At 34.1% G+C, this 12,505-nt stretch overlaps 1 protein-coding gene across 1 annotated transcript; it reads right to left on the bottom strand.

The window, feature by feature from the left end:
• Window positions 1–200: 200 nt before the first annotated feature.
• Window positions 201–7,730, bottom strand: LOC111504337 (uncharacterized). The gene is made up of 2 exons (XM_074173720.1): window positions 7,712–7,730; window positions 201–1,641 (listed from the first exon to the last, which is right to left on the bottom strand). Exon 2 carries the CDS (start codon window positions 1,632–1,634, stop codon window positions 273–275), a length of 1,362 nt encoding a protein of 453 aa, XP_074029821.1. The 5' UTR covers window positions 1,635–1,641; window positions 7,712–7,730; the 3' UTR covers window positions 201–272.
• Between the last annotated feature and the right edge of the window lie 4,775 nt (window positions 7,731–12,505).

Genomic DNA, 12,505 nt, shown 5'->3' with positions numbered 1-12,505 from the left:
TTTATTCCATCAATAAACAGTGAGTGATGAGCATTCTGAATATTTATTGAGATAAACTCAAGAGAGTTTTGAATAATTTTGTAATTGATATTTACAAATCCTTGAGTCCTTGGAGCTTATTTTTGACCAAATGAATGAAGGTACATAATTTTAATTTGTGTAAGGAAGACAAATCTAATAGTTTTTTGGCTAATCAACTGTTTAAAATATTTTTGTAGGGTAACTTTGATCCTACTCTACACACCTTTATTAATCTTGAAATACCATTTTCATTAATAACTCAAGTGTAAACCTATAATACTGACAAGTACTAGACATCTATTGAACACTTTACTTAAAGCTGATGATGTCATATGAGGCTTGATAATGAAAGATTCAAAAACCACAGTGTCCGATTCGAGTAACTCTGCAGCAAGGCCATATATCTCATTCTGACAAATTAACGGACTTCCTACAACAAATTCTGCCTCTGTTAAATTTGAAGTGATTTCGAAATTTGGGAAAACATAGTTTGCCACGTGCACGTCCATTGATACCACAGTGCCATTTTGCAAGGTGATGAATGTACAGTTTCTGATTAGTTTTGGGGTTGTTCCCACATCAGCGATTGCTCCATTGTAAATACCATTTATTCCGAGAATGATTATGTTGTTGAACCTTGAAGGTAACTGCTTTTGTTCAATTTCTAACGTAATAGATTTATCAATTGATTGCGCATATATCTTTGACATAGGTCGATTTTTCCAGAGGTCGAACACCTTTTTGTTGATGGCAATGCTTCTTTCTTTCATCAGAACTCCTAAATAAGTTTTTTGGTTCAGTTCATAAATAGCCTGTGCCAAAAGGTTTTCAAATACTGGAATTGCATTTACATCTTCAGTTGATATATTCAAGTAGTGCCAGAGTTGAACTGCTTTCTCTTGTGCAAAGTCATACTTTTTGAAAACCTCTAAAAGTTCATCAGTTTCCAGCGTAACCACCTTGGAAAGAAACATATCCCTACAGGCTGCAAACAAATCCTCTAAAGTTTTTCCCGTTCCGTTGAGAGCTGCATCGATGGATTCCTTAGAGAAGTTTCCCTTTTTGAATTCTTCAAATGGATCTGGATCGTTGTAGCTCATGGCGCTTGTGAACTCCCCATTATTTATACCAAGCGCTGTAATAAAGTTCCTCAGTGGAAGCCCGGAAATATTCAACTTGATGGAAAAAATCTCTTCATAGAAATTTTTGAACGTGATTTGGAATTCTTTCAGAATTACTTCTAAGCCGTTAATGCTGAGGAGGTTGGCCGGGTTTATATTTAAAGTTACTAGCGCGGCGTTTGTAGAACACAGGCTTATATTACCTAAGCCATAAAGTTGAACGATATCACTGACAGTGATAACATTCTTTGGCATGTTAGTGAACGTGGTGTTTACTAAGAAATCTGCTATCTTATTTTCCTGAATGTTGAACAACACCTTCATCAGGTAATCGTAGTTTTTGGTATTGGTCATGTTCGGAGATTGGGTGGGTATGAGTTCTGTGGTTGAGTTGCCCTGCATTGGAAGGTCCGTAGAATTTTGACACCAATTTTGCGAGAATGCGCAGAGCAGAATTACTGCTCGGAGACTCTTGCCGGTTAACATCGCCATGGTAATTCTGTAATAATAATATAATAATAATAATAATATTTTTATTCACCATTTTTTATACACTTGGGTATATATGGTAAGTCAGTTGTACTACAGGCTAGTAAAGATAAAAAGAGTTGGAGATTGAACACAGAAACAACTCTAAATATACACATATACACATACATATATACACACATATACAAGTAAGCATAGATGCCCTCAAATTAACTAAACATTTTACATCATTTACATAATTTAATCTAAATAAAATTTCGTCCACTGTGAATTTGATTGTTTGTGAGATTGTCAATTAAAAAATCTTGGTAACTGTAATAGCCTCTTTCTAAAAGCATAGTTTTAACATAATCATGGAATACCTTGTCACTTGTGATTTTTTTAACTTCATTTGGCAGCTTATTGAAGCACGTAATGGCATTATACTGAGGGGATTTTTTATAGCTTGTCATGAGATGCTGAGGGATTTTTAGAAGATCACCGTTTCTTGTATTATGACTGTGATCTGAAGCAGTCTTATCATATAATTTATTGTTTTGCCTAACAAATGAAATACATTTAAAAATGAAGATGGAAGGGGCTGTCAATATTTTTTTGTCTATAAAGACTGGCCGGCAGCTATCCCGGAAATCCATATTGAAGATTAGCCTTATGATGCGTTTTTGTGCTATGAAGACTCTGGAAAAATCCCTTGCTCTGCCCCAAGCCATAATATTAAGACTTATATGAGGGCAGGCCATGGCATAATATATGCTGAGTAAGGCAGTTTCATCCAAAAAGGATTTCAGCTGTTTTATGGCATAATATGCTCTATTTAACTTAGCACATATATAGTCCACCTGCCTTTCCCAATTTAGATTGGCGTCTAGGAACGTCCCTAAAAATTTCATTTCTTCAGAAGTTTTAATGTCATAACTAGAGTGTCGACCAATTGGAATATTTCTTCTGAAGTGAAAGTTAACACTGATCGATTTAGAAGTATTTAGAATGAGCTTATTTCTTTGGCACCAGGTACTGAACTGATCAATATAATGTTCAGATTTGCTGATGAGTTGCTCAGCATTATTGCCTGCTATGGTTATCGTTGTATCATCAGCAAACATTGTGACGTAGCCTCCCTTTATATGTTGAGGAAGATCATTAACATAGAGAAGAAACAGTAGAGGTCCTAGAACAGAGCCCTGTGGCACCCCGAGTTTTACCGTCTTTGACTCAGATGTAACTCCATTGCAGATCACAACCATTTCTCTGTTTGTCATATAGGATTGTATCCAATTTATTATATTTTGTGGAAACCCGAACAATGACAGTTTTTTTATGAGAAATTCCGCGCATACTGTATCAAACGCTTTTGATAGATCGAAAAATAGTGAGATCACATAATTTTTTTTTATCAATCTCTGTGTAAATATAATTCAGAAGATGATAGGAAGCTGTTTCTATAGATTTGTTTTTCCTGAAACCATGCTGAGACATACATAACAGCCTATTTGATTCCAAATGATCCAGAACCCTACGTGCTACAACTTTTTCAAATAATTTAGATATCGAGCATAACAAAGATATTTGCCTATAGTTGTCCCTTTCTGTGGGGTTTCCTTTTTTATATACAGGTATTACGAGTAATTTTTTCAGAACTTCTGGAAAGTACCCTTGTATAAGTGATTGATTCATTAAGTATGTTGAAGGAACAACAATAGATGGTAATATTTTCTTAATTGTTATAATTGATAGTTCATCAAAGCCTGCCGTTTTTTTGTTTTTCATTTCTGATAGGATATTCGATATCTCATATTCCGTAACCGGATAAGATTGGAACGGTTCAATAATGGTAATATTTTCAGTAACAGTACAGGGTAGAGATAAGTTTTGCCCGAAGTGATTTGATATGGAATTTTCAGCTGCATTTGAGAAATATTCAGCAAATATTTCAGTTACTTCCTCTGAGTCAATTTTAGACCCATCATCATAGTTGAGAGAGTAAAGAAGAAGTTATAATAAATCCATCTTATGCAGTTTCAACTTATGTACAAGCATGTGGTGAGATTCGAGTTATACTTCATTTATTTATCAAAAAGGTAAAATAATAAGCAGTTTGTGGGTTTTTTGAAATTTGTCATTTGTAGAAGATTGCAATTCCCACAAGGACGTAACAGCTGACTGCTGGTGTAGTCTTCTTTCAATTTAACACATAGAAATTTTTATTTGAAAGAGTTTTCTTAATAATTGAAAACAACACCTGCCGATTTTCTTAGAGTTGATGAACTCACCAATACCTCAAGCTTTCGAAACATAAACAAACAAACAATTAAATTCCACACTAGTTACAAAACTGTGCATGAATACTCAAGTAACCATAAGTTATTTACAGCTATAGACAAAATTTAAATTGTTTTAAGAGATGAAGCATATCAGATTTCGCGAAAAGAATTGATTTGTCACAGGAAGAGGCCATTATTAGAAATGCTTTACCAATCTTGATGTATCCAAAAAGAGTGTGGCATAGTGGCAAAGTCATTAAGAGTTGAAGAAAAGAAAATTGAAACTTTCTGTTTTTTTACCACTTTTATTTGTAACTAACGTTACTGCAGTTTCATCCTATAAACTAGTTTAATATATAAGTTTGAAAATGTCCTTATAGGACGAAACGTTAGTTACAAATAAAAGTGGCAAAAAAAAATAGAAAGTTTCAATTCTCTTTTTTTCATTATGATTTCCTACCACGCAGTAATGGCCATATCCATCAATTTGTCATTTAGAGCTGTCCACAGATGAATAAGAAAGCAGACTTGAATAAGAAATAGGATCAGTCAAACATAATTTTTGGAAATGAAATGACAAAACATTACTTCAATTGGTGGATAAGAGTTCGATCTTAAAGTGCCAAGAACTTTGTCAAGAACTAAAATGCAATGAAATCTATTGTATCATACATTTAGTTTTCTTTTTTGTTTCTCTTTCTGAGTAGGGGAAAGTCGGACAAGTTGACGAACTGGGTAAGATGACGAACGGCTAGTAATTTCTTTAAACGTAACTATGTAGCATGGTGCATGGTGCCGCCATCTCGTCAACATTAGGGGAATTAAGTAAGGAACGCAACCCTGCAACGCTGCGGAACAGTTGGCAGCTACAGTGGAAATTAAGGTATCTCGCATATCTGCTCTAACATAACCATTGTGTTGAATAAGCATCCTAACCAACTGTTGAAAGTATGTTGACATTTGATTGTGCTCAATTATTAGTAATGAATGTATTTCATAGCATGTCACTACAATTAATATCGATATCATGTTTGTCGTGGAAATATGCTATCCGGTTTCAAACATAACCTCAACGGGTAAGATGGTGCGGGTAAGATGATGAACTTCGTCATCTTACCCACACTCACCCACGAGGTCGTCATCTTACCCATGCACAAAGTTTCGCACAGTAAATACATTTAATTTTACAGAATGCCACAAAAATATACAAAGAGGTCCGAAAGGCGGTCCTGGAGCGAAGTGAGTTTGATTGCAGCGTTGGAGGCAGTATATGGTGGTGAATCTTGCAATAGTGCTGCGTCACGCTACGATATCCCCGAGGCAACTTAGACGCTATATAAAGAAACATCGAGAAGGAGCAGCACTTCCAGAACATGGTGGAAGATACCGCAATACTTTCAGTTCAGATCAAAGTAAGTCTCTTGCCGACTATATAACAGATATCGACAGAAGAGCTTTCGGGCTTACGAAAGTTCAGCTCGGGAGACTAGCATTTGACTATGCAGAGCAGAACAACATTTCACATCGGTTTAATAAATCATCAAAAATGGCAAAAATAGCAAAGACTGGATAACGTCTTTTCATATGAAATTCAAAATAAGTCTCAGAACTCCAAAGCCTACATCGATAGGACGTCTTATGGGTTTCAACAAAATTGCTGTTGAGGAATTTTTTCACATCCTTCGAGAAGTTCGAGATAAATACAATTTTGAGGCGATACGTATCTACAACGCAGACGAAAGTGGTTTATCTTCTGTGCCTACCAAACTTCCGAAGATTTTAAGTCCTACCGGGGCTCGACGTGTTGAAAGAATAGTGACTGCAGAGCGTGGCAAGAATAGAACTGTAGTATGCGCCGCAAACGCACTTGGACATTATGTCCCTCCTTTTTTTATTTTCGGAAGAATATGAATGAAAGACGAGTTGCTGTTTGGGGCAACACCAGGGTCCAGAGGAAGTGCTCACAAAAACGGTTGGATGTGTACGGATATATATCTGAAATACCTGAAACACTTTAAAACTCATACAAACCCCACACCTGAAAATCCAGTGCTTCTATTGGTTGACAATCATTCTTTCCACATTTCATTGCAAGGTATCAACTATTGTCGAGAAAACGGAATAGTAATGATGGGATTTCCGCCACACACTACACACCGATTACAGCCTTTAGATGTGTCTTTTTTTGAGCCTTTGAAAACATATTTTTATCGAGATTGCGATTCCTTTGTTGTCAGTAACCCTGGTCAAACAATTACTGATAAAAATATTTGTAGAATTTTTAATAACTCATATCTGAAGGCTGCAACGGTTGGAAATGCGGTTAACGGTTTCAGAAAGTGCGGGATTGAACCATTCGATCCCTTCATTTTTGGCGATAAAGAATATGCGGCAGCTAAAACAACAGAGAAGGAGAATTATTTACAAGAAAACAATTTGAGATCTGTTTCAGATGAAAAAAGAAAAACGACAAATCCGACAAGCAGCTAGTGAATCACTAGATGATTCAGATGAAAATGATTTGGAGAGATCTGTTTCAGATGAAAAAAAACTATAAGATTCGACAATTAGATATGGAATCATTAGATGATTCAGCGGATGCTGCCTCTAGCACATTTCGTAAACACAGTTGTTAATTATTCTTCTTCACTACAGTAAGAAGTAGTGTTTTGAGTACTTACAAAACGCCAAATAAAAATGAACCTTCCTGCACAACCGCAACATTGGCCATATCCAAAGTTAAGAAGACAATTTTTCAAAAAAAATCTAGTTCAAGCCGAATCCAAACCTAAACCATAACTTCATCCGAAATATTTGACGCTACTCCGGTCCAAGTGGAATCCAGAACCATGCCTCATCTGAAAACTCAACTGAAAGTTACGTCACAGAAACCGACAAAAAGAAGGGAAAAAAAGTTGTGTCACTCTTGGACATACGGCCTTTCCCAAAATATGAACGACCAGATAACAGAAAACGTAGAAAAATGACTACCAGTATTATCACTAGCACGCCTATGAAAAGACAGTTGGAGGAGAAGTTAGAAAATGAAAGGCAGAAGGAAGATGCAAGACGAGTGAAAAAACAAAAATATGTTAAAAATCAGAAAGAAACAAAAAACAAAAAGAAAAAAACATGCGAAACCAAAAATAAAAACGAAAAAATTATATTATGTCCTGCTTGCGATGAACGCTTCGAAGATCCACCTACAGAAGACTGCATTCAGTGCTCGCAATGCTTGATATGGCGGCATGAATCTTGTACCGATTATTCCGGTGTACAAGCATTTATATGCGACTTATGCTAATATACTTTAACTTACCCGCATATGTGCGTCATCTTAGCCCTCCTTCGGGTAAGATGACGAATTTCTCAAGTACATAATTTTTTATTTTTGTAAACAAAACATTTAAGTTTTTTGGATACGATTTCATATGTTCTTGTGTGTTACATATTTATTATCGTATATAAATAAACAATTTTGAAAATAATTCAAATGCCAAGCTGAAATAATTTTTTCTGTTAACGTCGTCAACTTACCCGACCCTCCCCTACTCCGAACGTATTTCGAAAGAACACCTATTGGTCTGTACCTATTTTTAAGTTTACTATTGACGAGATTACAACCGCACAAGAAAATTGATTATTGTATTATTTATTGATCTCAGCGTTAACAATTACTTGAAAATGATTCATAAAGAAATTTTTGAAGCAACTGGGAGAGTAAATAAATATTTTTAACCAAAGAAACTTGCTATCTTTCTTTCACAATATGAGGCCTTTGGACAACTGAACATCCAATTCTTTAAAACATGATATTACCTAGACAGTAATTTACTTATTTTCCAAATTCACTCTAGGGGAATTATACACAAAGTGGGTGTGAACTGTATACGTGACCCATTATGTAATCAATATGAGCCTGATTAATACATGATTTAGTACTATATATTGCTTTATGGACAAATATATTCTAATGAACTGACAATTCACATTCTCTAAAGAAGAGATGAAACTCACGAAAGGATTTGCAAAACCTTTTGGAACACTCATACGAAGCACCAAACTGTTTGTCTACACTAGTTTTTCAAAAACAACTATATTTGAGTATATCTTCAAATTGCTAGTGGTTTTTGTAAATCATTTTTGAATGAAGTCAAACAATCTTACGACATAGTTCAAACATGAAGATTATAAAGATAAAAATGTGTCTGATTTAGTTACTCAATATTTATAACGCAAGAAAATATTATTGCAGGTAGGCACATTTGACAAAAATGCTTAGTTAGAAATTCGATCTATCGAATTTAGATAATGCAAGTAGGTTAATGAAAATTAGATAGTGCCAATTTGCATAGTTACATAATTAGATAGTTATGAAAGGTGAAAATTAAAATTTCCTGTTTTCATACCACTTTTATTTGTAATTAATGTTACTGCAGTTTCGTACTACAAGGACACTAGCGACTCGCCCCGGCTCCGCACGGGTGTAAAGCTGATACTAAATATACTACAAAATGTCTTTTATATACAACGTTCACAGCTTTTGTGCAGACAATACAAACATGTTTTCTTTAGAGGTTACTCTTGAAAGAGCAACTCTTAATTTCACAATCAATACAAAAAATATTAAAAAACATACATATAAAGTACAGGAGTCCTGGTATAATTTCAAAAAAGCCGACTTTCAACAGCTAAGTATAGAGGTGAGAGATGCCGACTGGAGCCCCGTTTTTGATGAAACAGATGTAAATAGGGCTCTGGATAAATTTTATACAGTTTTGAACAACGTGATAGCAAATAATGTACCTAAATATATATTTTATAAAAATGCGAAAAAGTTTCCAGTTTGGTTTACAAATGAAGTTAAAAGCGTACTGAAAGAGAAGAATTGCTATAGAAAAATTAAAATGAAATCTAATTGGAATAATGAGAAATATAAAGAATTACGTAGGAAGGTTAAAAATCTAATTAGGAAGGAGAAAAAGCAATACATAAAAAATTTGGAATCGAATGTTACTAAACACATAAATCAATTCTGGAATTATGTGAATAGTAAAAAACAAATAAAACTTGCTTGGGCAGCTTTACTTATAAGGGCGAAATGGTGGCAGATGAGGGTACCGCAGAATCGTTTGCAAATTTTTCTCATCTGTTTACTGTGAAGAAAAAGCATCATACAATGTAAACCTGAATGATTCTAGTATGACAAATGACTCCTTTCAAATACATACAATAACTGAACTTGACTATAATGAAGCTGTCAAAAAACTTAAACCCAAAAAAGCTGCGGGAATTGATGGCATCCCTCCTTATATATTGAAGGGCTGTTATGTATGGTCAAGAGGTCCATTACTTCATATTTACAATTTAATAGCTGAGTCAAATATTTTTCCTGAATTTTGGAAAACATCTACCTATTACCATACCTATATTCAAATCGGGGAATGAAATAGAAATTGAAAATTATAGAGGTGTCTCAATTATGTGTGCTCCGTCTAGGTTATTGGAGCAAATTATATATTCGAAACTGTATAAATTCGCAAATAAATACATAGCACCTGAACAACATGGGTTTATGACCCAGAAGTCAGTAAATACTAATTTATTTATTTTTAGCAACCATGCTTTTGAAACTTCACAAAATAAATCTCAATTGGACATAGTATTCACAGACTTCCGTAAAGCCTTTGATCAAGTAAATCATGATGTGCTTTTGCTAAAAATTAGTAAATTTGGGTTGTCGAGGAATTTTCTTGAACTGATTAAAAATTACTTGAGAAATAGATATTTCATTGTTAAACATAATGGGAACACTTCGGGAAAACTTTATGCTAATTCCGGTGTTCCTCAGGGATCAAATCTAGGACCTCTTCTATTCTTATTATTCATTAATGATTTACCCTCGGTCTTACATCAATCACATTGTCTGATGTTTGCAGATGATCTCAAAATTTTAAACGTATCCAGACTGTTAGAGACTGCGTATCATTGCAAAAAGACATCAACAACATTGTGAATTGGAGTTATACTAATAAGTTATTTTTCAATATAAAAAAATGTTATACGTTAACAATATCCCGTTTGAAAGATGTGATCAAATTTGAATATCATATGGATGGAGAGGTCCTGGGTGAAAAAACCGAGGTGAAAGACTTAGGCATTACTTATAATAGTACTTTTTCCTTCACAAAGCATATAATGGTATTAGTAAAATCTGCAAATCGTATGTTGGGATATTTAATGAGACAAACGCGTGAATTTAATAATATAAATACAATTAAATTACTCTACTATACTATAGTTAGACCAAAACTGGAGTTTGCTTCAATAATTTGGATAGGAGAATACAAAACTACTTTAAAAGAAATTGAAAAGGTTCAAAACAAATTTCTTCGATATCTCTATTTTAAAAAATATCATAAATGGCCCGATTACAATTTAATACGAACATCACGGCTAAGGAGCGAATTCAAAATATCAGCCCTGATATTCATATATAAAATAATTAATAATCGAATTGATTCCCCCGAAATCCTACACTTGATTCCGTTTCATGTCCCTTCACGCAGTACTCGACATACAATTATGTTCAATATTTCTGTGCCAATATCTAGCACTAGATCACCTCTCGCTACCATGTTGATATTAGCTAATGAATTCAATGAAATAACGGATATTGATTGGTCTTTACCATATTCCAAATTCCGTAACACAATACTGAATAATATACTGAATATATCTTCGTGAAAATTAAATCTACCTAAATCTGTACCCCAACAGTTCTTATAGTAGGTACGTAATAAAAATATATTTCTTTTTTTAAGTTGAATTTACATTGTATATATTGTTAATAATAGGAATCCATGTAATAAAACTTAACAAGTTTGTATGGATCAAATAAATAAATAAATAAATAAATATAATTGGTCCAGTACCGCCGCATCCCCTATTTCCCTGCATTTTCAATCTGCAATATCTTCGAAAATATTCATTCAAATTACATGCTGTAACGGGCCATATGGATCACATTATGGACAGATGAGATAAAGTAATAGTAAGTAAGACACCAGCCAAGCGGCTGATGTCTTACTTGGAATATTTATAATTTCTTTTTTATTGCACATCTGGAACATTAATTGAACCGACATACAAAAATTCACCAACCGGAAATTTAAGGGCATGGAGAAACAGTGATGAAAAGATAATTTTGTTTTATGGACGCGCCTTTTTCCTCCGCGGCTGACGCCCCAGTTGGAATATTTAAAAATTCTTTCTTACTGCACATCTACAGTATAAAACGAACCTACTTACAAAATTTCAGCCTTCAAAAATATTCCGGTACGAAGAAACAGTGATGAAAAGGTAATTTTATTCAATTGAGTAGAACTGGTCGATAATCCATGAAAATCCATATTAAAACTAATTAAAACAGTTTATTGTATGATTTTCACTATATTATAGTGAACCAAGTGATCACCAAATGATCATCTTCAAGAGGAAGATCGAACAGTTTGATCTTCCTCTTGATCACCAAGTGATCATCTTCAACTTGGTGATCGAAACACGTATCGAGGTGTTGAAATAACGGTTTTGTGTTGGAAAAAACTCCAGTAATATTAAAATAATTCTGAATATAAACTGTTTCAAATTCCATTCGTAGTGAAGAAACAACACTTCAGACACAAAGGATCGACCTGAAAAAGCATACAAAAATTCTCTAGCGTAGAAACCCAAATATTTAACAATAATTCATTACAGTAAAATGAACTTATTCGAGATATTTTTAAACGAGGTTGATCTCCACCAAAGGACGTGGTGTAATTTATTCAAAATATCCTAATTTCTCCTTTATTTTGATATCTACATTATCTACTACACAGGTCATTATTATTCTCGTGCTCTGAGTAGGCTGTGTTAATAAACCCCAGATCAACGTTCTGCTACTGTCACTAGGTGCATTTTGTTATCTCCAATCTTATGCTTGATTGAGCTACTCACACCAAAAGTGAATCATTATCTCTGCTGGAGTTTTCTGATAGAGTATAGAATGCGAAGAATTTTTGGCAAGACTAACTCCATATGAAGTGCCAACAAATGTCACCTATTGTACTAAATATTTATGTTATGGCAATCCCCGTGACATTACTTATCATCCAGTTCTTTTGCTGATAGCTAAGCACTAAGACGTTCGGACCGCATAAAAGGATAAACAAAAGAGGTTGACACGTTCAGTTTGAGTAGAACCTTGACGATGACAGCACGACTAGCTATTGAAAGCGCTCGCATATAATTAATTAGGAGTCATGAAGCTTCAAATCCTTTTTGTAACTTATATTAATATTAAAATACTGAAAAGGTATATTTACAGGTAGACTTTCGAAAAATGTATCGATACCTGACTTTTTCAGGTATATTTTTTCAGGTAGATTTATTACTTAGGTAGACGAAGAGGTACTAGGTTATAGTATATAAGGTTGTAATTTAGAAGTAACTCTCAGTTATGCTTGAAGAAGCTATTGTATATCGAAACACGTGTCGCGGTTTTTGTAAAACCCTTATAGTGAAAATCATCGAATAAACTCTATTGATTAGTTTTTTAAATATGGATTTTCA

The sequence above is a fragment of the Leptinotarsa decemlineata genome, unplaced genomic scaffold (assembly GCF_025532065.1).
Source record: "Leptinotarsa decemlineata unplaced genomic scaffold, Ldec_3_MD MMD2_tig00000505_RagTag_RagTag, whole genome shotgun sequence".
NCBI lineage: Eukaryota > Metazoa > Arthropoda > Insecta > Coleoptera > Chrysomelidae > Leptinotarsa > Leptinotarsa decemlineata.
Note: the sequence above shows the minus strand (reverse complement) of the source record. Positions and strands in the feature narration are given on the sequence as shown.

Excerpts from the sequence above, each read along its gene's own strand:
- LOC111504337 (XM_074173720.1), bottom strand. The coding sequence starts at position 1,634 with ATGGCGATGTTAACCGGCAAGAGTCTCCGAGCAGTAATTCTGCTCTGC.